We start from the raw sequence: 27,150 nt of genomic DNA on the forward strand, positions 1-27,150 counted from the left end.
TACCATAGTTCCCAGATACACCCGGGCCACTCTTTCCTCAGGCACCCATGGGCTCACCACCTCACATCAAGTCTTTGATATCACGTTCTAAACGAGGACTTTCCCCACCATCCTATCTAAGTTACAAGCCCTCCACGTTCCCTATCCTCTTTTCTGGCAGATTTTTCTCCTTTGCACTTAATACCATTAATATTTATTTTATTCCTTGATTTAGTTTTTCTTGCCTAACTAGAATGAATGTGCCATGAGGTCAGGAATTTTTTACTATCTTGTTCATGGTGCTATTCCAAGCTCCTAGAATAGCACATAATCACTAAATATTATAAGAATAAATTAAGAGAGGTTTGCTAAGAGCATCATATTTAACAGTAGCAGTTACTTAATTTGCACACTTTCTTTGGATCAGAAATATTGTCTACAAATTGTAATAAAAAGCGTCATGTAAAAATTTATTCAAAAATTTTTGGAAAGACATAAACTTGACACTTGTAAACTTTGAGGAAAAGGACTAAGGGGGTAAGTCCTAAAGAGAGGCCTCATCTGTTTTTATTATTTTTTCATGTCACTATAGATTAATGAATATGAAGCAACAAGAATTCACAAACACCAATGGTGGAATATAAATTGGTATAATCTCTTTGAAAATTAACTGAAAATAATTACTTAGGTTGAAAATAAGGGAGAATTCCCCAGAGGCCTAGTGATTAGGTAAAGAATTCACCTACAATGCAGGAGACGGAAGAGACATGAATTCCATCCCTGAGTTGAGAAGATCCCCTGGAGAAGGACGTGGCAAACCATTCTAGTATTCTTGGCCTGGAGAATCCCGTGGACACTGGACCCTGGTGAGCTACAGTCCATGGGGTCACAGAGAAACGCAACTGAGCACACACAGGCACTAACGGTTAGGATTCTGGGCTTTCACTGCAGTTTCCAGGTTCAGTCCCTGATTAGTGTGGTGACCCAAGGACAAAAGAGCAGATAAAACCAAGGAGGGTGTTGGAATGCAGGAACAGAAAAACCAGACCCTTATTGTCCTTCCCTCCCCCATGTTGCAACTATTAATGGAAAGGTATAATCTATCTCCCCTCCTACCCCAGCAATTCAGCTCAGTCACTCAGTCGTGTCTGACTCTTCGCGACCCCATGAATCGCAGCACACCAGGCCTCCCTGTCCATTAACAACTCCCAGAGTTCACTCAAACTCATATCCATCAAGTCGGTGATGCCATCCAGCCATCTCATCCTCTGTCGTCCCCTTCTTTTCCTGCCCCCAATCCTTCCCAGCATCAGAGTCTTTTCCAATGAGTCAACTCGTCGCGTGAGGTGGCCAAAGTATTGGAGTTTCAGCTTTAGCATCAGTCCTTCCAGTGAACACCCAGGACTGATCTCCTTTAGGATGGACTGGTTTGATCTCCTTGCAGTCCAAGGGACTCTCAAGAGTCTTCTCCAGCACCACAGTTCAAAAGCATCAATTCAGCACTCAGCTTTCTTCACAGTCCAACTCTCACATCCATACATGACCACTGGAAAAACCATAGCCTTGACTAGATGGACCTTTGTTGCTAAAGTAATCCCTCTGCTTTTTAATATGCTATCTAAGTTGGTGATAACTTTCCTTCCAAGGAATAAGCGTCTTTTAATTTCATGGCTGCAGTCCCCATCTGCAGCGATTTTGGAGCCCCAAAAAATAACATCTGACACTGTTTCCACTGTTTCCCCATCTATTTCCCATGAAATGATGGGACCAAATGCCATGATCTTTGTTTTCTGAATGTTGAGCTTTAAGCCAGCTTTTTCACTCTCCTCTTTGACTTTCATCAAGAGGCTTTTGAGTTCCTCTTCACTTTCTGCCATAAGGGTGGTGTCATCTGCATATCTGAGGTTATTGATATTTCTCCCGGCAATCTTGATTCCAGCTTGTGCTTCTTCCAGCCCAGCATTTCTCACGATGTACTCTGCATATAAGTTAAATAAGCAGGGTGACAATATACAACCTTGACGTACTCTTTTTCCTATTTGGAACCAGTCTGTTGTTCCATGTACAGTTCTAACTGTTGCTTCCTGACCTGCATACAGGTTTCTCAAGAGGCAGATCAGGTGGTCTGGTATTCCCATCTTTTTCAGAATTTTCCACAGTCTATTGTGATCCACACAGTCAAAGGCTTTGCCATAGTCAATAAAGCAGAAATAGATGTTTTTCTGGAACTCTCTTGCATTTTCGATGATCCAGCAGATGTTGGCAATTTGATCTCTGGTGCCTCTGCCTTTTCTAAAACCTGCTTGAACATCAGGCTGGAGGTTCACATATTGCTGAAGTCTGGCTTGGAGAATTTTGAGCATGACTTTACTAGCGTGTGAGATGAGTGCAATTGTGCGGTAGTTTGAGCATTCTTTGGCATTGCCTTTCTTTGGGAATGAAATGAGAACGGGCCTTTTCCAGTCCTGTGACCACTGCTGAGTTTTCCAAATTTGCTGGCATATTGAGTGCAGCACTTTCACAGCATCATCTTTCAGGATTTGAAATAGCTCAACTGGAATTCCATCACCTCCACTAGCTTTGTTCGTAGTGATACTTTCTAAGGCCACTTGACTTCACATTCCAGGATGTCTGGCTCTAGGTGAGTGATCACACCATCGTGATTATCTGGGTCGTGAAGATCTTTTTTGTATGGTTCTTCTGTGTATTCTTGCCACCTCTTCTTAGTATCTTCTGCTTCTGTTAGGTCCATACCATTTCTGTCCTTTATCAAGACCATCTTTGCATGAAATGTTCCCTTCGTATCTCTGATTTTCTTGAAGAGATCTCTAGTCTTTCCCATTCTGTTGTTTTCCTCTATTTCTTTGCACTGATCACTGAGGAAGGCTTTCTTGTCTCTCCTTGCTATTCTTTGGAACTCTGCATTCAGATGCTTATAGCTTTCCTTTTCTTCTTTGCTTTTCGCTTCTCTTCTTTTCACAGCTATTTGTAAGGCCTCCTCAGACAGCCATTTTGCTTTTTTGCATTTCTTTTCCATGGGGATGGTCTTGACCCCTGTCTCCTGTACAATGTCACAAACCTCCGTCCAGAGTTCATCAGGCACTCTATCAGATCTAGTCCCTTAAATCTATTTCTCACTTCCACTGTATAATCATAAGGGATTTGATTTAGGTCATACCTGAATGGTCTAGTGGTTTTCCCTACTTTCTTCAATTTAAGTCTGAATTTGGCAATAATGAGTTCATGATCTGAGCCACAGTCAGCTCCTTGTCTTGGGAGAAGGTATTTCCCCTACTCTTCCCCCACCCAGTATATATGTCTCATCCAATCAGCAAATGACCCACAAGACCCCTATACCACTCCTTGTACCCTGGGTATAAAAGTGGACTAAGGACCCCTGTTCAACTTTGGTTCTCCCTTGAGCCGGCCCACTGTTCTAATAGCATCTCCCACTCTAATGAACTTTATTTCCCTCTCATTCTGGAAATAAGTCCTGAATATTCATTGGAAGGACCGATACTGAAACTGGAACTCCAATATTTTGGCCACATGAAGCAAAGACTCATTGGAAAAGGCTCTGATGCTAGGAAAGATCAAAGGGAGGCAGAGAAGGGAATGACAGAGGATGAGATGGTTGGATGGCATCACTAACTCAATGGAAATGAGTTTGAGCAAGCTCTGAGAGTTGGTGATGGTCAGGAAAGCCTGGCATGCTGCAGTCCCTGGGGTTGCTAAGAGTCAGACATGACTTAGCAACTGAATAACAACAAAGAAACCTACATATTTTTTAAATTGACCAGGGACTTCCCTGGTGGTCCAGTGGTTAAGAATCTGCTGCCAATGCAGGGGACACAGGTTCCAACCCTGGTCCAGGAAGATTCCACATGCCCTGGGGCCACCAAGCCCGAGTGCCACAACTACTGAAGCCTGCTTGCGCTAGTGGGGGTACTCAGCAACTAGGGAAGCCACTGCAACGAGAAGTCTGAGCACCACAACTAGAGAAAGCCCCTCACGTGGCAATGAAAACCCAATGCAGCCAAAAAAATGATAAAGATTGTGAGGGGTGTTCAGTCACTCAGTCGTGTCCGACTCTTTGAGACCAAAAAAGAAAAACAGATAAACTGAAGATGTGATTTTCTGGTATAGGCTTGGGTTTATAGCTCAGAGAAAGAGAAGAGGCCTAATGAACACAGGACAGGTGCTCCCAGGTGCGTGTAGATGAGCAGCGTCTGCCTAACCTGGACCTGGGCAGGGGTGAGGCAGAGGCAGGTGAGCAGGCCAGCCCCAAGGAAGGACTCCCATTACATACACTCAAAGCCCTGGGTTTCACTGCTGGTTGCTCCTTCATGTAGGAGAAGCAGGACCCCTGAGTACACAGGGGAACTTCCAGCCAGCCTGTGTCCCCATGTCACGTTAAGACCACCCCGTGGGGAGCCTCGACAGATTGGGCAAAGTCAAGATCTGCTGAGAGTAAGATGGAGGTGATCCACCAAAGACTTCCCTGGTTGTCGAGTGGTTAAGAATCCAACTGCCAATGCAGGGTACACAGGTTCAATCCCTGGTCCAGAAAGATTCCATATGCTGTAGGGCAACTAAGCCTGTGGGCTACAACTACCAAAGCCCATGCACCTAGAGGCTGTGCTCCGCAACATGAGGAGGCCAAGCACTGCAACAGCTAGACAAGGCCAGAGCACAGCAACAAAGACTCAGTGCAACCAAAAATTAAATTAATTGATTAACTTTTTTTACGAAAAAGCACTTGGAAGAGCACCTGGCACAGAGAAGGGGCAGCGCACAAGTGGCGTGAACCACCCCAGGAACCAGGCTGCCCTGAACTCCTGGGCCCGGGACCGGTTGACCAGATAGATTGAGATCCCGGCCTTGGGATAGAGCCCTCTCACTGGGGTCTCCCTCACTCAAGCTGGGCTTCAGACCAGAGAAGGACATTGCAGGATTCTCCAGGCACTGCTTGTCCTCTTGGGCACTGGGCAGAGGATGCTGCTGGGAGAGGGGGGCCTGCCCCCCACCCCCACTCACACAGCTTGTCTATTCCTTTTACATTTATTTATTTGGCTGTGCTTCACATCTTGTGGAATATTAGTTCCCAGACCAGGGATCAAACTCAGGCCCCCTGCCGTGGAAGCACAGAGCCCTAACCACTGGACCACTGGGGAAGTCCTTTTTCTGTTTCTTTTAATGTTGGTAGTATTGAGCTGTTTTACTAAAGATTTGGGTTTCTTGGGGACTTCTCTGGTAGTCCAGTGGTTAAGACTCAGCACATTCACTGCAGGGGGTCTGAGGTTCAGTTCCTGGTCGGGGAGTTAATATCCCACATGCCACCTGGCACAGTCAAAAAAAAGATTTGTGTTTCTTAAGAGATGCTGGATGCTTCGTGACTATGCTTCTTGTCCACTGAAGTGAGTGGACACAATCCTCCTGTTGCCAGGAGGAAACATATAAACAGGGAAGTGCAACCCCCTCTATCCCCACACCCCCACAGCCCTGGTTTACAAAGGGAGTACTGACTCTCAAAGGGAACTACAGAGGCTGTCTACAGAACAGACCCTACGACCTCATGTGCACCACATTCCTAACACCTTTAAAATCGAGCATGGAGCCCTGGGACTCTGACCCCAGAATGAACCCTCCAAGGAAACCTAAAACTAATAAGAAAATGAAAATCACTCAGTCGTGTCCGACTCTGTGACCCCCATGGACTATACACAATCCATGAAATTCTCCAGGCCAGAATACTGGAATGGGTAGCCTTCCCAACCAAGGGATTGAACCCAGGTCTCCCAAATTGCAGGCAGATTCTTTACCAGCTGAGCCACCAGGGAAACCCAAGAATACTGGAAAGGGTAGCCTATCCCCTCTCCAGCGCATCTTCCCTACCCAGGAATAGAACCAAGATCTCCTGCATTGCAGGTGGATTCTATACCAGCTGAGCTACCAGTGAATCCCAAAACTGATAAAGGAAGCATTTGAAAGCAGGACCCCTAATCTGAGAAGTCAAGCCAAGAAGACAAGTCATTACATGGAAAAGAAAAACACAGAGAGAAAAAAAAAATGAGTAAATAAAAAAAAACACCATGAGTTAGGATAGATGTAGATTCATTTTCCAAATGAAGCATTTAGAAATCATCTCTTGGACCTTAAGTAGGTCAAGCTTTAAATCTAGCATGATAACCGTGCCCTGGTGCCTGCATGTTAATAGGTTAGAGACCTTCAGACGCCTTTGGCCTGGCAGGCTAGCCAGGCACCTGGTCTCTGAGTTAGGAGCTCTGTAGCGGCACCTGGGGGCTGAGTGAGTTCCCACATGCTTCCTTACATTGTCATGCTTCAGCCCACAGCCAGAGTGCTTGCTAAAAATCAGAATAAACTTTCCCATGTTCAAATTTTTATGGGGAACCCCATGATTACAACAAAAGCCACCCAAAGTCAGAGTCACTCTCCTAGTCTCACACATATGATAGCAAAAAAAAAAAAAAAAAACAACTAGGGTATCCTTACTTGTTTCTGAAGGGACCTGAAGAAAAATGTTGGTTTCATACATCAAGTAATTGCTGATTCAGACTTCCTGGGTGGTCCAGTGGTAAGTACGGGATGCAGGTTCAATCTCTGATCTGGGAACTAAGATCCCACATGCCGTGGAGCAATTAAGCCAACTTGTTCTGGAGCCCACATGCCGCAACTAGAGTCCGTGTCCCACAAGGAAAGATCCCATGTGACTCAGTGAAGATCCTGCGTGCAGCACCAAAAGACCTGACACAGCAAAAAAAAAAAAAGAAATCAATTGCTGTTTGAAGAGCCAAAGGGCCCCTTATTTTCAAAAGATGCTTAAATTGAGTTTCCTGTGAATGTGGCATTGTGAAGAGGGGTACTGCTGCCCGTCAGCCAGCCCCCCTGGCAGATGCCGAAACCGGGAGTGTGTGTCTAAAATGACTCCGTTCTCAGCAAGCTCCCCAGGGGAAGTGATTTCTAACCAAGCTGCTGCCTGATCTGGGGGAGGCTCCACGTCAAGGTGTCAGGTCACTCAGGGACCTTGGCTGCTCTTTTCCTTAGCAGTACAGTAACACAGAAGGATCCGATGTCAGGGGGTGCCCTTGGGGGTTCATAACTGATAATGGGGCGCTGCCTTGTTTGGTAAAGAGATTAAGATGCAGGGATCTGAGGCCCCAGGGCATGAATTCACCTCCTGACCCCTCCTTGCTCTGTTGTTGCTGTTCGGTCCTAAGTCGTATCTGACTCTGTGACCCCATGGGTTGCAGCACACCGGGCTCCCTTGTCCTCCACTGTCTTCTGGAGTTTCTTCAGATTCTTATCCATTGAGTCAGTGATGCCAACCAACCATCTCATCCTCTGCCACCCCTCCTTTTGCCTTTCATCTTTCCCAGCATCAGGGTCTTTTCCAATGAGTCGGCTCTTCGCATCAGGTTAAGTACTGGAGCTGCAGCTTCAGCATCTATCCTTCCAATGAATATTCAGGGTTGATTTCCTTTAGGATTGACTGGTTTCATCTACTTGCAGTCCAAGGGACTCTCCTTGCTGTGTGGCCTTGGGCAAGTTTCTTGACCAGGAAACTCTGTGCTTGAGTTTCCTCATCCACAAAATGAGGATAATAGTATATACACAGATGAAATAGATATGGCTATAGATACAGATAGCCTAATAGAGTTTTCATGAGGATTAAGCGAGTTACATGTAAATCATTGAGGGGGGCAGGACTTCTCTACTACTGGACTTCTCTACTGGTAGTGATCCGTTTTGCAATTCAGGGTACACAAGTTCCATCCCTGGCGGAGAAATAAGATCCCACAAGCCGCAGAGCAACCAAGCCCACGTGCTGCGACTAGTGAGCCCAAGCACTCAGGGGCCCCTGCGCTACAGAGAAGTACATGTGCCACAAGGAAGATCTCATGTGATACAAACTAAGACGTGACATTGCCAAAAGCAAATAAATAAATATTTTAAAAATAAAGCAATAAATCATTGAGGGAAGTACCTAGTCCACAGGAAGAGCTCAGTCAGTGGTGGACATTATAACTAATTAACTATCGTTATTCTCATGCACCCAGCAAATACTTACTGAGCATCTCGTAGGTACCTGGCTGTGTGCCAGGCTTTTTACCATCGTACCTGACACCGCACAGTACCATCTGGATATTTATAAGCAATACGTACAAGCAGACAAATGCATAAATTCTAATTGCACAGCTAAATTCATTGTAATAAAATACATGCACTCATGGAAGTCACTCCCCAGATCAAGACAGACAGCATCACCAGCCCTCTGGAAGTCTCCTCCTGCTCTTCCCCAGGCATAGGCACCCCTCCTCTGGGCAGACAATCACTGGCTGCAGCATCAGTGTTTCCCGAAGCAGCAGTCTGCCCATGTTTGCTGCTATATAGTATTCCCTGTGTGAATAGGAGGATTCTTGACATTTCTAATTCAGAATTTCTCAAATGTCGTGTCCTTCCTCATCAGTGCTTCCAGACCATTTTCTTTGAACTTTAATGTCTTCAGAATATGCACTCCCTTACCTTTCCTTGTTTCAGTCTTCTGATCACAAAGCTGTCATAGCCTGTGATTCCTCCAGGAATGCCATCACTTTCTCTAAGCCCACTCCCCATGTAGCGCAGGTGGTTGCTAATCCATGGCGACAACCCTCCCCCACTGCCTGACTGCCCTCCACATTGCCTCAGCTCTGCATTCTCAAGATCTCACCCTGACCTTAGATTTACCCACTGGTAAAGGACAACTTCTCTGAAATCTCAGTCTCAGATGTCATTCTCTCTGACTCCACCACCATCTTCCTAAGCTTCCTTAAGCTCTCCACTCCCAGCTCCAGTAATCCTTAGCTCCTCAGACCTTCACTCCTCCAGCCCAACCACCTCCTCCCTGGCCTCAACTCCCACATCTTCTCTCTTCCCTTCTTGACATGGGGTAAGACCCTATGGTCCTTGCCCCCTACCCCGCCACGTCCTCTGTCTGACTTTTGTCTGTGGACAAACTTTAGCCAAAGGGTAAGTGTAATCAGAGAAGTGAAAAAATGTGGAAAGAAAGGAAAATAGTCCAATAGGACTAAATAATAATAGTTTGGTCATTACACATAATCAAGGACCTTTAGTTCCTTCTCAAGGGCCCTAGATAATATTCTGAGCCATATCCTGTGAGCTGTCTTGTAGAGACTGAAACCCCCGCCAGGTGGAAGACGTTAACTACATGATGACCAGAGTGTTGTCATGACATAAGCTGCCACAGTTCCAAGAATTGGTCTCAGAGAAATAGGGACAAATTGACCCCATTTGAAACTGAAGGTAAACTGTGCTTGAAACAATCAAGATGACACTGACCACTGGTGACGGATTTCAAGATGACTGTTTAAAAAATTACTATCAGAGCTGACTGTGCTGTTTCTGCATGTAGCCCCCTCTAGCCTATAAAAACTCTTACACACTGATTGTCAGTGGGAGGGGAATCAACCTTTGGACTGGAGAACCCTACCCCAACACACAGTTCACAAGCATCCAAAATAAAGCAAACTTTTCTTTCCACCAATCTGGCCTCTTTATTGGTGCTTGAGTGGTGAACAGCCAGTCCCCACTTTTGGTTACTTTCTTACCTGCTCCTGTTTCAACACCAGTCATTCTAGCCTTCCTATGAATCCACCCTCAGCCCCCTTGTCCCTCTCTGGCTTCTTCATACTTCTCGCTTGATAAAACCACAGCCCTGGTTAAATCCAACTTAGCCCCTATTCTGTGCCTACAACACTGCAGCTGAACATAACTGGAGAAAAACACATAAGAAAACTACACGTGTTAGTCTTGTGTTTTTGGTGGTGGCTTATGGTTTATCCCTTATGGGAGGGATCTTAGTTCCCCAGCCTGGGATTGAATCCAGTCCCTCAGCAGTGAAAGAGTGAGTCCTGACCACTGGACCACCAGAGAATTCCCTAGTCTAGTATTTAAAATTTTTATCAAAGTATGACTTGCATACATAAATGTGCACATATTTAGGTGTACTTTTGACAAATTTTCATAAAGTGGACAAACACATATAACTGGTTCCTGCTGACCTTAAAAATAAAAGTTATTTTTAGCAGCAAAAATGGGTCTATTTGGGAATAGCAGAGATTTGCGATTCAGGACAGGCAAGCTGTAACAAAAGCCATAGTTTTATAACGAAAGACCAATAAACAGAGGAGAGGAGTATTACATTACAGAGGAAAAAGGAGGAAGATGGGAGAGTTTGTTCTGAGTGAAAGTATGTTGGAGAAAAGTGACAACTCAGAGTGTCTCATTGGCAGAGTTTCTCAGTTACTTGATTTCTTGTCAGAGATGCAATATTCATCTTTTTCTGTTGGGGTCTGTGATTGATGACTCTTTTTGATAATTCTGTTGGGGTCCATAATTGGCAGTTCTTCCTGCAGTTGATGGTGAGTGGTACTGCCTATGAGCTCCCCCTTCTGACCTCCTGACTCCATCTTCTTGAGGTTTCCCATTGTTAATTTTCACACTCCCAAGTTACTAAACAAAACATTGCCAGAACAGCTTCACACATTTCTAGTCTCTGCCTCCTTACTAAAGGTCCACCATGTGACCTCCAGCATCATATACTAGTGTTACCTGTTTGTTAACTCTGTGTAAATGGAATCCCTGGTAGATCCTTGGCGATTCCCTGGTAGCTCATCTGGTAAAGGAGCCGCCTGCAATGCAGGAGACCCCAGTTCGATTCCTGGATCAGGAAGATCTGCTGGAGAAGGGAAAGGCTACCCACCCCAGTATTCTGGCCTGGAGAATTCAATAGACTGTATGGCCCATGGGGTCAAAAAGATTCAAACACAACTGAGCGACTTTCGAGTGGAATCCATATTGTATGTACTTTTAAATATATGGCTAATATTCCATTGTATGAATATATCACTTTATAATATGATAAGTCTCCCATTTATTTTTTATTTTATTGAAGTATAGCTGATTAACAATGTTGTGTTAGTTTCAGGTGTATAGCAAAGTGATTCAGTCACATATACATATACACATACACATGGGGCTTCCCTGATGGTTCAGCAGGTAAAGGGTCTGCCTCCAATGCAGGAGACTCAAGAGATGCAGGTTCGATCCCTGGGTTGCAAAGTCAATCCAGTATTCTTGCCTGAAAAATCCCATGGACAGAGGAGCCTGGTGGGCTACAGTCAGATATGAATGAGTGACTAAGCACACACACACATATTCAGATTATTTTCCATTAAAGGTTATTACAAGATATTAAAACAGTTCTCTATGCTATGTAATAGGTCCTTGTTGCTTATTAAATATATATATATATTAATGTGTATTTCTTAGAGGCTTCCCTAGTGGCTCAGATGGTAAAGAATTTGCCTGCAATGCAGGAGACCTGGCTTTGATCCCTGGATTGGGAAGATCTCCTGGAGTAAGGCATGGCAACCCACTCCAGTATTCTTGCCTGGAGGATTCCGTGGACAGAAGAGCCTGGCGGGCTACACCCACGGAGTCACAAACAGTAGTACGAATGAGCAACTGAGCACACACACGCAACTGGAAAGACATATCAAATATATTGTTTCCTGGGGCTGCCATAACAAGTATCACAAACTAGATGGCTTAAAACAACAGAAACATTTTCTCTCACAATTCTGAGGCCAGAAGCGTTAATCAAGTTGTCAGCAAGGATGTGCCCTCTGAAGGCTCTAGGAAGGAATCCTTCCTTGCTTCTTTCAGCTTCTGGTGACCCCAGATGTTCCTTGACTTGTAGCCACATCCCTGCAATCCCTGCCTCCATCTTCACATGGCCATCTTCTCTCTGTGTCCCTCTCCTCTTGTAAGGACATCAGTCACTGAAGTTAGGCTGCACCTAATCCAGTATGGTACACATTGGATTGTTGGATAGCATAACTGATTCAACGGACATGAACTTGGGTGAACTCTGGGAGTTGGTGAGGGATAGGGAGGCCCGGTGTGCTGCAGTCCATGGGGTCGCAAAGAGTTGGACGTGACTTAGCAACTGAACAACAACAACAATCCAATGTGACCTCATCGTCACTTAATTACATCAGCAAAAACCCTATTTCCAAATAAGGTCACACTCTGAGTTTCCAGGTAGATGTGAATTTTTAGAAGGGCTACTATTCAACCCACTATTATACTATTCAATCCAATGAATATTCAGAAAATCAACCCAAAACATTCATTGGAAGGACTGATGCTGAAGCTGAAGCTCCAATACTTTAGCCACCTGTCGTGAAGAGCTAGCTCATTGGAAAAGACCCTGATGCTGGGAAAGATGGAGGGCAGGCAGAGAAGGGAACAACAGAGCATGAGATGGTTAGATGGCATCACCAACTCAGTGGACATGAGTTTGAGCAAACTCCAGGAGACGGTGAAGGACAGGGAAGTTTGGCTTGCTACTGTCTATAGGGTCGCAAAGAGTTGGAGACAACTTAGTGACTGAACGACAACAAAATTCAATCCACTATATCTAGTATATTAGTGGAAAGAGATGCCCTAAACAGTGTGATACATCAGGAAGTAAAGAATTTTGAGCAAGATAGAAACTGGATGGAAAGTGAAATTGATCTCACACTGCAGGACAACATGAACCCTCAGGATTTCCACCTCCCCTCCTGGACACTAGGCCAATAGCTACAGTTAAGCACTTACATATCTCAGATGGGGAATACTGAACCTGTTAACAGGACAGGGACCCACCCCAAAGGAGCTGGAAAGAACAAATGGGACTGGATTCAAAAGGAAATGAGAGAGCAGAAAAGAGAGTCGCTTAAAGAGGGAGTATATGGCTCTAGGAACTCCCTCCCAGAATAAGGATTTATCGCCCTGGTGTTGAGATGGTGTGAACATGCTGCTAGAATGGCTCCTCGTGGCAAAGAAGAGAGGATGGCCCAGCCTAAGGGAGGTAACTGTGCTTGAAAGGCTCAAAGAAGGGGCCTTGCTAGCTTGGACATGCTGTATAAGGCTGGAAAGAACCCTAATGAGTGGGTTTCTTGGGAGAAACTGAAGGATCAACCATTTACCAAATCAGTAAGAAAGAAATGGTGAAGGGACTTCCCTGGTGGTCCAGTGACTGGGCTCAGAGCTCCCAATGCAGGGGGCCTGAGTTCAATCCCTGGTCAGGGAATTAGACAGCACATGCCACAACTAAAGATGCTTCATGCCACAACTAAGACTTGGCTCAACCAAGTAAATAAGTAAATATTAAAAAAAAAAAAAGGAAATGGTGAAGGTACACCAGCATCATTAAGAAGCAGAGTGGAGGCTGATAGTCTGAGATGCCATTATAGGACCAGGATCCTTATCATCTGGGATGAAGGATTGCAAAGCAGCAAAGGCAGCGCTTAACTGCCAAGAGGTCAGAACTATTGCGATGATTGGCCAAGACAGGGTGGCAGCCTGACCCATAAAGAGTTATGGAGACTGTAAAGAGAACCAGCATCCTGGGGGCCAAAATAGATGGGCAGCCAGCAAGGGTACTTCTCTGTCTGCACAATTAAAGGAAATAATCAGCTAAAGGATGGATATCAAAGGATGCCACAAAGGATGCCAAAAGAGTGGCGATGACTCCAATGAAAAGCAATGATTTCTATAACCATTTTTTTAAATCCAGGTGCATATCAGAATTATCCTGGAATTCTTTGAAAAACACAAATGTCCAGGTATTGATTTTCTCTTCAAAGCTTCAGATGTGTTTCTAATGAGCAACGATCTTAAAAAACAACTGGACTATATGATGATTTTTTATTCTTATCTAGTCTGTTTCACTTTTTCTATTTCATATTCAGTGTTCCCATTTCATTGTAATTTATGATTTCCAATTTCTTTGTCTCTTCTTTTTTTTTTAATGTTCTTTTTCAAGCCTTTATCAAGCATAGTCCAAAAGCCTTTGTATACGTACATTGTATGTATAATATAATATGGACTTCCCTGGTGATTCTTCATATGGTAAAGAATCTGCCTGCAATGCGGGAGACCTGGGTTTGATCCCTGGGTTGGGAAGATTCCCTGGAGAAGGAAATGGCAATCCACTCCAGTATTCTTGCCTGGAGAATCCCCATGGACAGAGGAGCCTGGCAAGGCTCCTACAATTCATAGCTCCATACAATCCATAGATTGTAGGCTCCAACGCTACAGTCCATGAGGTCACAAAGAGTTAGACACGACTGAGCAACTAGCATATAGTACGATATATATATTTTTTAAAACTTATAAATTTTTGCCTAACTAAAAGGTTAAAGCGTCTGCCTCCAATGCGGAAGACCCGGGTTCGATCCCTGGGTCGGGAAGATCCCCTGGAGAAGGAAATGGTAACCCACTCCAGTATTCTTGCCTGGAGAATCCCATGGACGGAGAAGCCTGGTAGGCTACAGTCCACGGGGTCGCAAAGAGTCGGACACGACTGAGCAACGGAATGGAACGGAAAAAATTTGACATTTTGATTCTACTTCTTAGGCTTAGTATGAATAGAATGCTAGATTTCTAATTTTAAAAAATAGATACACAACAAACAACAAAGGTTTACTATATACACAGAGAACTATAGTCAATGTCAATATCTTATAATAACCTATAATGGAAGATAATCTGAAAACTAATAGACGTGATTATGTATAACTGAATCACCTTGCTGTGCACCTAAAAACATTATAAGTCAACTCTACTTTAATAAAATATATATTAAGGGGAAAAGTAATGATTTCATTAAAATATGGCAGAAAAGAGCTTATCTATGAAATAGAAACAGACTCACAGACATAGAGAAGAGACTGGGGGTTGCCAAGGAGAAGGGGGCGGGAGAGGGATGGATTGGGAATTTGGGATTAGCAGACGCAGACTAGTATATAGAGAATGGATAGACAACTAGGACCCACTGCACAGCACAAGGAACTGTATTCAATATCCTGTAATAAGTCATAATGGAAAAGAATATGAAAAAGAACATATATATGTGTGTGTGTGTGCAACTGAATCACTCTGCTGTACAGCAGAAACTGGCACAACATTGTACATCAACCATACTTCAGTAAAAAAAATGTTTTTGAAGTAATGATTCCTTGCAGGTCTTCTATCCCTGAGACAATTTTTGAACCCAGAACCTACTGGTTAAAGGAAGCCTGGGTTTCCAGGATCTTGCGACTGAAAGCAGGCCTACGTATAGAGTAATGATTCCCCCAGGTTCCTCATAGGAGTGTTTGACACTTATTTAGATAACTGTACCCCAGGGGAGAGTGTGCAAACATTTCCAGGACCACTGGACACAGAGTCTGAGTTTACACTGATCCCTGGAGCTCTCAAATGTTGTCATATGTCCCCCTGAGAGTGGGGACATGGTGAAGGCCATGTAACAAATGGATTTCTGGTCATGTATGGCTCACAATGGATCCACTGAGTGTGTGGACACTGTGGTCATTTCTTTGGTCCCCAAGTAGGACTGGAATATAGAGACTTGATATCTGGCACAACCTCCACATGAATTCTGAGACCTATCCTACACAGTGGGGAAGGTCAAGTGTAAACCTCTGAGTCAGCAATTTCCTGGAGTTTAGATAATTGCATCTGACCTACGCTGAGCGCTGAAGAATTGATGCTTTCAAACTGTGGTGCTGGAGAAGACTCTTGAGAGTTCCTTGGACTGCAAGGAATTCAAACCAGTCAATCCTAAAGGAAATCAATCCTAAATATTCACTGGAAGGACTGATGCTGAAGCTGAAGCTCCAATACTTTGGCCACCTGATGTGAAAAACTGACTCACTGGAAAAGACCCTGATACTGAGAAAGATTGAAGACAAAAGGAGAAGGGGATGACAGAGGATGAGATGGTTAGGTTAGGTGCCATCACCAACTCAATGGATGTGGACCCGAGCAAAGTCTGGGAGATAGTGAAGGACAGAGAAGCCTGGTGTGCTGCAGTCCATGGAGTCACAAAGAGTCAGACATGACTTAGCAACTGAAAAACAACAGCCACCACTACCTGACCTATAAGGAACAGTATTTCACCATGTGATTATAAGAATATAGGATGGTCAACCTTCTATGTTAGTTTTAGTCTCATTGTTCCATCCATATTATAGGATCCTACAACCTTCTATATCTGAATTAGACATAGAAAAATCAGATTAATAAGCTTGAGGATTTGAGTGGTGGTCCAGTGGTTAAGAACCCATCTACCAAAGCAAGGGACAAGGGTTCGATTTCTGGCCCAGGAATATCCCACAAGCTGCAGAGCAACTAAGTCTATGCGACATAACTACTGAGCCCACACTCTAGAGCTGGAGCTCTGCAACAAGAGAAAACACCGCAGTGAGAAGCCAAGAACCAAAATGAAGAGTAGCCCCTGCTGCAATTAGGTAAAGTCCACACAGCAACGGCAACCCACGAATAATAATTTAAAAAAAGGTTGGGAAAATAAAGAATTGAGTGGAAAAGGAAAAAAAAACCTCAGTAGGATATGCTTTTCAGTTCAGTTCAGTCACTTAGTCATGTCCAACACTTTGCAACCCTATGGACTGCACCACGCCAGGCTTTCCTGTCCATCACCAACTCCTAAAGTTTTCTCAAACTCATGTCCATCGAGTCAGTGATGCCATCCAACCATCACATCCTCTGTTGTCCCCTTCTCCTCCTGCCTTCAATCTTTCCCAGCATCAGGGTCTTTTCCAGTGAGTTGGCAGTTTGCATCAGTTGGCCAAAGTATTGGAGCTTCAGCTTCAGCATCAGTCCTCCTAATGAATATTTAGGACTGATTTCCTTTAGGATTGACTGGTTGGATCTCCTTATAGTCCCAGGGACTCAAGAGTCTACTCCAACACCACAGTTCAAAAACATCAATTCTTCTGTGCTCAACTTTGTTTATGGTCCAACTTTCACATCTGTACATGACTACTGGAAAAACCATAGCTTTGACTAGACAGACCTTTGTTGGTAAAGTAATGTCTCTGCATTTTAATATGCTGTCTAGGTTGGTCACAGCTTTTCTTTCAAGGAGAAAGTGTCTTTTAATTTCATGGCTGCAGTCACTATCTGCAGTGATTTTGGAGCCCAAGAAAATAAAGTCTCTCACTGTTTCCATTGTTTCCCTATCTGTTTGCCATTAAGTGATGGAACCAGATGCCCTGATCTTCATTTTTTGAATGTTGAGCTTTAAGCCAGCTTTTTCACTCTCATCAAGAGGCTCTTTAGTTCCTCTTCACTTTCTGCCATAAGGGTGATATCATCTGAATATCTGAGGTTATTGATATTTCTCCCAGCTTCTTGATTCCAGCTTGTGCTTCATCTAGTCCAGCATTTCTCATGATGTACTCTGCATATAAGTTAAATAAGCAAGGTGACAATAGACAGTTTTGACGTACTCCTTTCTCAATTTGGAGCCAAATTGTTGTCAACCAATTGTTGTTAACATGTTCATTGTTCCATGTCCAGTTCTAACTGTTGCTTCTTGATCTGCATACAGATTTATCAGGAGGCAGGTCATGTGGTCTGGTATTCCCCTCTCTTCAAGAATTTTCCAAATTGTTGTTATCCACACAGTCAAAGGCTTTAGTGTAGTTAATGAAGCAGAAGTAGATGTTTTTCTGGAATTTTCTTGCTTTTTCTATGATCCAACAACTGTTGGCAATTTAATCTCTGGCTCCTCTGCCTTTTCTAAAACTAACTCGAACATCTGGAAGTTCTCGGTTCACATACTGTTGAAGCCTGGCTTGGAGAATTTTGAGCATTACTTTGCTAGCATGTGAGATGAGTGCAACTGTAGAGTAGTTTGAACATTCTTTGGCTTTGCCTTTCTTTGGTATTGGAATGAAAAACTGACCTTTTCCAGTCTTGTGGCCACTGATGAGTTTTCCAAATTTGTTGGCATACTGAGTGCAGCACTTTAACAGCATCATCTTTTAGATTTTGAAATAGCTAAAGTAGAATTTCATCACCTCCACTAGCTTTGTTCCCTGTGATGCTTCCTAAGGCCCACTTGACTTCGCACTCCAGGATGTCTGGCTCTAAGTGAGTGATCACCCCATTGTGGTTATCTGGGTCATAAGATCTTTTTTGTACAGTTCTTCTGTGTATTCTTGTCACCTCTTCTTAATATCTTCTGCTTCTGTTAGGTCCATACCATTTCTGTCCTTTATTGTGCCTATCTTTGCATGAAATGTTCCCTTGGTATCTCTAATTTTCTTGAAGAGATCTCTAGTCTTTCCCATTCTATTGTTTTCCTCTATTTCTTTGCATTGATCATGAGGAGGGCTTTCTTATCTCTCCTTGCTATTCTTTGGAACTCTGCATTCAGATGCTTATAGCTTTCCTTTTCTTCTTTGCTTTTCGCTTTTCTTTTTTTCACAGCTATTTGTAAGGCCTCTTCAGACAACCATTTTGCCTTTTTGCATTTCTTCTTCTTGGGGACGGTATTTATCACTGCCTCCTGTACAATGTCATGAACCCCCAATCAGAGCAAGACCCAGAATCCCCCACAGCCATTCTCTCCCATCAGGTAGCTTCCATAAGCTCCTTATCCTTATCCATCAGAGGGCAGACAGAATGGAAACCACAGAAAACTAACCAGACTGATCACTTGGATCACAGACTTGCCTAACTCAATGAAACTATTAGCCATGTCGTATAGGGCCACCCAAGATGGATGGGTCATGGTGGAGAGTTCTGACAAAGCATGGTCACTGGAGAAGGGAATGGCAAACCTCTTCAGTATCCTTGCCTTGAGAACCCCATGAAAAGTATGAAAAGGCAAAAAGATATGACACTGAAAGATGAACTCCCCAGGTCAGTTGGTGCCCAATATGCTACTGAAGAGTGGAGAAAAAGCTCCAGAAAGAATGAAGAGGCTGAGCCAAAGCAAAACAATGCCCAGTTGTAGATGTGACTGGTGATGGGAGTGAAGTCTGATGATGTAAACAGCAATATTGCACAGGAACCTAGAATGTTAGGTCCATGAATGAAGGTAAATTGGAAGTGGTCAAACAGGAGATGGCAAGAGTGAACATTGACATTTTAGGAATCAGTGAATTAAAATGGACAGAAATGGGTAAATTTAATTCAGATCACCATACCATTATATCTACTACTATGGGCAAGAATCCCTTAGAAGAAATGAGGTAGACCTCATCATCAACAAAAGAGTCCAAAATGCAGTACTTGGGTGCAATCTCAAAAATGATAGAATAATCTCTGTTCGTTTCCAAGGCAAAACATTCACTATCACAGTAATCCAAGTCTATGCCCCAATCACTAATGCTGAAGAAGCTGAATTTGAATGGTTCTATGAAGACCTACAAGACCTTCTAGAACTAACACCCAAAAAAGAAGTCCTTTTCATCATAGGGGAATGGAATGCAAAAGTAGGAAGTCAAGAGATACCTAGAGTAACAGACAAGTTTGGTTTTGGAGTACAGAATTAAGCAGGGCAAAGGCTAACAGTTTTACCAAGAGAACGCACTGGTCACAGCACACAACTTCTTCCAGCAACACAAGAGACGACTCTACACATGGACAACATCAGATGGTCAATACAATCTGATTGATTATATTATTTGCAGCTGAAGATGGAGAAAGTCTATACAGTTAACAAAAACAAGACCAGGAGCTGACTGTGACTCAGATCATGACCTCCATATTGCAAAATTCAGGCTTAAACTGAAGAAAGTAGGAAAAACCACTAGACCATTAAGGTATGACCTAAATCAAATCCCTTAGAATATGCTTTTAGCTGGAATCAAAGAGAAAACAAAGGTAGAGAAAACACATATGATAAAAATAAATGAAAACATAGTGGGAAAATAGATCTCTCTTAATTTAATCCTTTCTATGTCATTCTTTGTTTAGAAGTAAAGCACTATCACATACGTCTATCATTAGGTATCTTTTTTTTTTAAAGCATGCTTGTTTTGGAATGGATGGATAATTACTAATAGCATATATCAAATTAACAGTACACATATTCATAAGTTGCTAAAGTTGTCACTGGATTACTAACACAGTGTTTGAAAAAAAAATGCAAGCTTCCAAACAGCCCACAACCAAGATAGTAAATCAAAACAACCTAGATTCCCAGAGTGGCAAGAATTATTGCCACACTTAAAAACCTAAGGGATACGTCACAGCTTTATTTAATTGACCAGACTGGTCACTGTGAAAACCAGATGGAGCCTGGAGGACTCAGTTGAGTAGCTGCCCCAATTCCAAATGTGGTATCTTTTAAAAAAAAAAAAATTTGGCCAAACCCCACAGCATGTGGGACCTATGTTCCCCAACTAGGGATCAAACTTGCACCCCCTGCATTGGAAGGCAGAGCCTTAACCACTGGACCACTGAGGACATCTTATATATGGTATCTTTCAATGTATTGCTTGGTGGTAAAATTCATATAAGATTCAGTATCTCAACCATTTTTCTGTGTGCAATTCAGTAGTATTGAGTTCATTCACACTATTGGGCAACCATCACCATTGTCCATCTCCAGAACTCTTATTGCAGAAGGGGAACTCTGTGCCCATTGAATGCTAACTTCCCATTCCCCCCAGACCAGCCCCCAGCATCCCCGGTACTAGGGTGTGGCTTCTTTGCTCAAGCAGGAAGGAGACTTTTGGAGGGCTGTTGATGTTGTGTGTCTTGAACTAGGGAGTGGTTTCCATGAGTATGAGCTTCCCTGGTGGCTCAGAATGAGACCCGGATTCAGTTCCTGGGTTTGTAGGATCCCTTGGAGAAGGGAATGGCTACCCATTCCAGTATTCCTGCCTGTGAAATCCCGTGGACAGAGGAGCATGGTGGGCTACAGTCCATGGGGTCACAAAGAGTAGGACATGACTGAGTGACCAACACTTTCACTTTTTCAATTTCCATGAGTGTATCTATTTTATCGTAATGAATCAGGTTGTGCAACTATAATTTGTCCATTTTTCTGCATGTACACTTTACTTATAAATATCTAGGTGGTTCCTGCACTGTTTATGATTTTAGTTCCCTGACCAGGGATAGAACCCCAGGCCCCAGCACTAAAAGTGCTGAATTCTAACCACTGGACCACCAGGGATTTCCCACTCAGTCAAATTAACCCTGTCTCAAGTGAAAGGTGTGAATCTATTGACTCAAACGCAGAAAATCAGAACCCCTGGAGGTGGGACCCAGGAATCTGCATTTCACAAGCTTCCCAGGTGGTGCAAGTGGCGGGGAGAGGGGGAATTGCCCTGAATGATGTAAATGTTTGTGTGAATCTATACCTTGTAAAGAACCCACCAGCAATGTAGGAAACCTGGGTTCGGTCTCTAGGTTGTGAAGGTCCCCTGGAGAAGGGAATGGCTACCCACTCCAGTATTCTTGCCTGGAGAATTCCATGGACAGAGGAGCCTGGCAGTCCATGGGGTTGCAAACAGTTGGATGCTACTGAGTGACTAACACTTCCACTTTATACCTTGTAATTTATAGCCTAAAACAAATGGAGGAAGCAAAGAGGAGGTATTTATCTTATTACTGTCATTGCAAGAGACCCAGGATACATTCTGGGCAGAAATGGAATTACCATGAGGCTGATGAGGCTTAAGCTTGGGTCTGCCCACAAACAAGGACAGGTAGCAGAATGTTTTAGGATCAGGGCGGGGGGGGGTGGTGGCGCAGAGGGGTGTCACCAAGAAGCATTCCTATGGAAGCAGGTTGGTAAATTGCTTAAAGAGAAACAGAAAGGGACAGGAGTCTGCAGGCAGCGCTAGCTTGATGCAACTGATTTTTCATTCTGAATAAATATTCATTTCCATCCTAAATCTATACTCATAACTTTACATGTTTTCTTACAAAGGGCCTCAAAATGTGGTCCCCATAAAACCTGGATTTGTCTCTGATTCCTGGAGTCCAGAATGGTTCTTAGTTCTTTAAGCACTTTGTCCTATGCTCCCCGAGGATTTTGGTTTGGTTTTTGTTTGGGGATTTTTTTTTTCCGGGGGGGGCTACTCCAGGTTTTAGTTGAGTCATGTGGGATCTAGTTCCCCTACCAGGGATTGAACCCAGGCCCCTGCACTGGGAGCATGGAGTTTTAACCACTGGACCATTAGGGAAGTCCCTTCCCAGACATTTTTAATGTACTGAGCACCAAGACATAGGGCTCTTCTGCCCGCCTTCCAAACAGAACCAGCATTGGGCACATAATCAGCTGAAACTCTCCTTCCTTAGCCCCAGACCAGGGTACCCTGGGCTCACAAAGCGTGGTCCTGTGACCAGACACCAGCCCTTGCTCCCTACTGCCCTCTAATGGACCTTCTGTAACAAGACACCACATGTGCATCTAGCGTGAGCCCTCTAGTGCCTTTCTCACGGTCCTGAAACCATTCAGAGTTTTATTATAGATGCTTTAAGAGCCTGGGGCTTTGCCAGAGCCTCTCAAAACCCAAAGTGAAACCAGTTGCTCACCGGGAACCCTCGGTAGGTGGCTGCCTTCTCCCCTTCCTCGCATGCCCAGGCAGCTCTCTGCAGGGTGGCCACCTGGCTGCTCAGGGACACACACACACAGGCCCACACACCCCAGAGACACGGCCACACTGGCAGGGGACCAGACAAGAAGTAAAATCAAGGGAAATAACACCAATGGGTGAGTTAGTTCACTGGGCCAGTTATAGCAACTTGGTGTGTTTTTAAAAAGTATTTCCCTGGTGGTCCAGTGGCTAAGACACCTTGCTCCCAATGCAGGGGTCCCGGGTTTGATCCCTGGTCAGGGAACTCTCTCTCCCATGCCACAACTAAAGATCCCGAATGCCACAAGACCAAGCACAACCAAATAAATAAATATTAAAAATAAAAAAGTAAATATGACTGCTTATTGATGTATGAGGTGGCTGCCTGCACATGGAGGGAACAGCCCCTCTGTGCTGCCCTGTCTCCAGAGTGGTTGCCCTGTTGGGGAGGACTCTTCAAAGGCACAGATTTTTCCAGACATTCCCCACAGGCTATGTTCATTCCGATCCTATTCCAGATAAACCCATGGAAGACTCAGCCTCAGAATCTGGGCTTCCCAGGCAGAGCAGAGCAATTTGTAAATGTTTATTAGAGGAGTCCTCCCTGGTAACCTGCTCTTTTTTCTCACTCATGGAAACCACACCTGCCTTCTCCGAAGTAACTGGTGCAACCTGGCCCCAGCCTGAGTCTCCTCGACAGCTCAGTGCTCCCGCCGTCATTAGGTCATTGGACCATTTCACCCACTGGTTTTCGAGACGTGGGAGCCTTTTCTCCAACCAAGCATGATAACCAGACACAGCTAGTCTTAGTCACAGGACCACAGCAGAGAGAACATCGCAAGAGCTGTCTGCTGAGCACCCTGTGAGCCTTGTAAAGGTCATTCAATGCTCCTGAGCGAGGCCACCTCCCTCCCACACCTTAGGAGCCCGCTCTGCCCAGGGCTCACCTTTGACCACGAGACAGGGCCCTGGGAATACCTGAGGAGTTGCCTGAGGGAGGCGTCGGCAGGTGCCTTGTGGAGGAGGGTTGTTGGTGCCCTTATTTCACAAGCTCAGCTTGGAGGGCCAGCTGAGACCTTCTAGGCAGCTCTTGCATGTCCCTGCTAGGAAACCAGCTTCTCGCCTCGGGCGCAGAACCTCACCCGCCTGGACAAGCCTCATCTCCTTGCCAGGGTTTGACTGGCCTCAGAACCCCAGAATGCCTGACCCTGTGAGTCACTGGCCTAAACACACCCGCCCCCTGACCGCCTGTCTTATGGCTTGACTGGGGCCAGGTCAACGAGAGTCACAGAGTTGGGGACCCAGATGGGCTCAGAAGAAAGCAGTGGCCTCTAGTGGGTCAGTTCTTACCAAGTTTAAACCCCTATTGAAAGTTCTTATTTAAAGGGACAAGGAGCGTGCCTGGGGTGTGCCTGAGTGATGGAAGTCCTTGACTCAAGGAGGAAACTTGAACTCACGAAGTGGACGTGGACTTATGGATTACCTGCCCCTCTCCACTTGCTCCTGGGCGCTCAGGCATGCAGGCTTGTGTTCCCAGGGATTGCCCTCCCCCCGCTTCACACCCTCCCCGCCACTTGTCCTGGGGAGTACGGGCTCTGGTACTAAGTTATCACCTGTGCCAAGCAGCAGCTTTTTAAAGGGATGTTAGGGATCCGGAGGGCGGGAGTTGAGCCAAATCCAGGCTGTCAGGGTTCCACAGACCATGGACAAATCACATCGCCTGTTTATTAGCTCAGGATGTTTATTGAGCACCCACCACGTGCCAAGTTCCCTGGGGACAAAGAGGTACACTTGGCCCCTGCCCTGCCCTCCAGGAGCATACAGTCCAGCCAGCTGGCCCAGACAGGTGGTAGGATGGCCCACCTTGCCAGGAGCTCACCCTCCTGTCTTAACATTGACTTCTTCAGTGATGCCCGCACCCTCCCCAAAACCTGCCACTGGAGTCAGTGCCTAGGTCAGGTCGCATATAGCTCAGTTTAATGACACCCCCCCCCCATCAGCTCTATCTTCTTGCCCCCAGTGCCCCAGTCCCTCACACAGGCTTGTTGGACTGGGGACTGGGGATGGGGAGGGAGGACTCTCCATCTCCCATAAATGCTCCGTGAAGCCCCAGGAGATGCTGGGAACATGACTGAGTGGGGGCGGGGAGCAGGTGATCACCTGGCACCCACTGCTGGGATCCACAGTACCCCCTCCGCTCCAGACCTTTAAAGTCTCTCTGGCTTCCATGGGGAAGCAAGAAAAGTCTTAAGAACAAGTTGCTTCCACTTATCTGTCCTGACAGTAGCAGAGAGCAGTTCAAGAGACAAAATGAGAAAAGTGGACTCCTGTTCCTCAACCTGCCCTGTCATCCTCTGTGTTTCTGCTGCCCCAGGCTAACCTCATCAGCACCGGCTCTGTGCTGAGCCCCAGGCCCGGCCCTTCAAGGCAGCAAGCTTCCTCCAGGCCACAGGGCATCCTCACTCTTGTAGTATACCTCTTCACACCCCAAGACCACCGGGCTTGGTGTGTGGTACACAGGTGATAACTTAGTGCTTGAGGGAATAAATCCTTCCCAAGCCTACCTAAGGAAGCCCCCACTCTAGCACACAGCCCTGGCGGCATCCTGTCCCTATAATTAACTGGAAGCTTTAGGCAGGAAGCCAGGAGTGGAGGTCAAGGCTTCCCCGCCTGCAGAGCCCTTCAGGCCACTGCTGCCGCCTGCCCAGAGGTTCCCAGGATGAGTTGGCGAGGAGGCAGACTCATGCAGGGCTGGGAGAGCAGTGACCAGTCAGAGCAGATGGCTGCACCTGGCTCAGGTGAGCTCCTGGCCCAGCCCCTGGGCTGCTGCCAGCACTGGGGCAGGTGTGTGGGCTTCGGGGGGCAGCTGTGACTGACCCAGCTCCCAAGTCCTTCCACCTGCTGAGGCAGGAGGCTTTTTCCAGCCCAGACATCCCAAGCTGGGGCTGAACCTGGGCCCCTCCCCTTATTTCCTGAGTCCGGGTGGACTTCGGTCTGCCAGCACAGATCACAGACATCCGGATCTGCCCTGGTTGTAAGTACCAGGCTGGTCCCTCATGGTGGGTAAGGGAGCCTCCTCCATCCAAGAGCTTCCTGAGTCTGTCCAGCGCTCCTGGTCCCATGCAATCAGCAGGGTCCGTAGAACAGCCCTGGGGGCTACCAGGGCCTCCAAAGACCCGGGTTCCGGGGAGGTTCGGGTGGTGAGGGCGCGGGGGCGGGCGGCGGGGAGGGCGCTGGCTGGCCGCAGGGGTCCCCAGAGCGCCCGCTGTCGGGGGTGGCGCTGGCCGCCCTCCGGCGCAGGTGTTCCAGCAGGCGAGCGCTCACGGCAGGTTCCAGGACGCGGCAGGTGGGTAGCACGCGAGCCAGGCGCGCCAGGCAGGCTCGGTAGCCCTCGCGGTAGCTGTCGGAGGGTGCTGCGGAAGGAGAGCAGCGTCAGGTGCGGACTGGAGCCCTGGCCGCGGGGCCGGTCGGGGGCGGGGTGGGGTCACTCACTGGGCGCTGCCGTCGGGCCGGAGGACGCAGGCAGCTCCTGCAGGAAGCGCACGGTCATTTCCAGGATGTCCGCTTTCTCCAGCTTAGAGTAGCGGGAGCTCTGCGCCGGGCCACGAAGGAAAGGGACAGAGAAACGCACAAACAAGACAGACCTCCCGCAGGCTGCCGTGAGCACCACGCTCCCAGGAGCTGGGTGCTCCGCGCGCCGTGGCCTCCCCGAGCCTTGCGCGCCGCGCGTTGGCCCCTTATCGGCTCCTGGGGCAAGAGGATCTCCGCCCGCCCGGCCTCCTCGCCCCGAATCCAGGGAACCCCGACCCCCAGCCCCAGAGCGCCCGGCGGGGCCCCGAGGCCCCAGCACTCACCTCCCTGCCCAGCAGCGGCAGAATGAGCCCCTTGAGCTGGCTCAGGCTCTCGTTGATGCGTGCGCGGCGCCGCTTTTCCAGCAGCGGCTTCAGGCTCTGCAGGCGGGCGTGTAGGCCGCGGTTACGTCCAGGCCCCCGCCCCCGCCGCTCTGCCCCCAGACGCCAGTCCCCTGGCTCCTACCTTGCGCATCTCCGCCGGGTCCCCTGCCCTCCGAGGCAGCCCCATGCTCGGCGGGAAAGCGGCGCCGCTGTGGGGCCGGCCCGTGGAGACCTGCGCGCGAACGCGCGGGCACCGAACGGAGACCGAGGTCCGCAGGGAGGTCGAGCGGGAGCCAGTGGTGCGCGCGCCACGCCCGCAGCCCGGCTTTAAGCAGGCAGCGGGCCAGTCCGCCCCGCCCCGCGGAGTCAGGCCGCCTGTGGGTCCCACCTCCGCCTTTGTTCCTGCGCGGGGTGGGGGCGGGAGGGGGGACGGCGGAGCCCCCGGGATCCCGCTCCAGGCCTTGGCGTCCCATCTGCGGCGGGGTCGCGGGCCTGGGGCGCCTTCCTCCCAGAGCACCTGCGGGGGTGTGTGTGGGCTGGAGGGAAGAGGTTGGGGCCGGGCCCTTGCCCTTCCTTGTCCAGCGCCGCCCTCCTTCCCTCGTTCGAGATCAGCGGCTCCTCTCAGCCCCGCCTTGGGCCTGGGCAGGGGACCTAGGGGCGGCGGGACCCCAAGTCCCCGGCGTCAGGGAGTTACTACTCAGCTCAGGTTTCTACTAAGGGGAGGGACTCGCCCCACCAGTTGGCCTGCGGGGCTGGAAGGGGAGACCGAGGCCCGGAAAGAGATCTCAACTTGCTCCGGC

At 46.9% G+C, this 27,150-nt stretch overlaps 1 protein-coding gene across 2 annotated transcripts; it reads right to left on the reverse strand.

Moving 5' to 3' along the window:
* Nucleotides 1-25,469: 25,469 nt before the first annotated feature.
* Nucleotides 25,470-26,670, reverse strand: HES2 (hes family bHLH transcription factor 2). Of its 2 annotated transcripts, none has more exons than XM_088845422.1 (4): nucleotides 26,493-26,670; nucleotides 26,312-26,407; nucleotides 25,950-25,986; nucleotides 25,470-25,870 (listed from the first exon to the last, which is right to left on the reverse strand). In XM_088845422.1, exons 1-4 carry the CDS (start codon nucleotides 26,535-26,537, stop codon nucleotides 25,614-25,616), a joined length of 435 nt encoding a protein of 144 aa, XP_088701548.1. In that variant the 5' UTR covers nucleotides 26,538-26,670; the 3' UTR covers nucleotides 25,470-25,613. The 2 variants fall into 2 exon arrangements, with proteins under 2 accessions (XP_088701548.1, XP_055275415.1); XM_055419440.2 differs by having other exon boundaries at nucleotides 25,950-26,049.
* Between the last annotated feature and the right edge of the window lie 480 nt (nucleotides 26,671-27,150).

This window comes from Moschus berezovskii, chromosome 17 (genome assembly GCF_049115385.1).
Source record: "Moschus berezovskii isolate FMDL1 chromosome 17, NW_MosBer_1.0, whole genome shotgun sequence".
Classification (NCBI taxonomy): Eukaryota; Metazoa; Chordata; class Mammalia; order Artiodactyla; family Moschidae; genus Moschus; species Moschus berezovskii.

Excerpts from the sequence above, each read along its gene's own strand:
- HES2 (XM_055419440.2), bottom strand. The coding sequence starts at position 26,537 with ATGGGGCTGCCTCGGAGGGCAGGGGACCCGGCGGAGATGCGCAAG. Across the intron at positions 26,408-26,492 it reads ACCCGGCGGAGATGCGCAAG|AGCCTGAAGCCGCTGCTGGA; the intron begins GTAGGAGCCAGG and ends GCCCGCCTGCAG. Across the intron at positions 25,871-25,949 it reads CGGCCCGACGGCAGCGCCCA|CACCCTCCGACAGCTACCGC; the intron begins GTGAGTGACCCC and ends CTCCTTCCGCAG.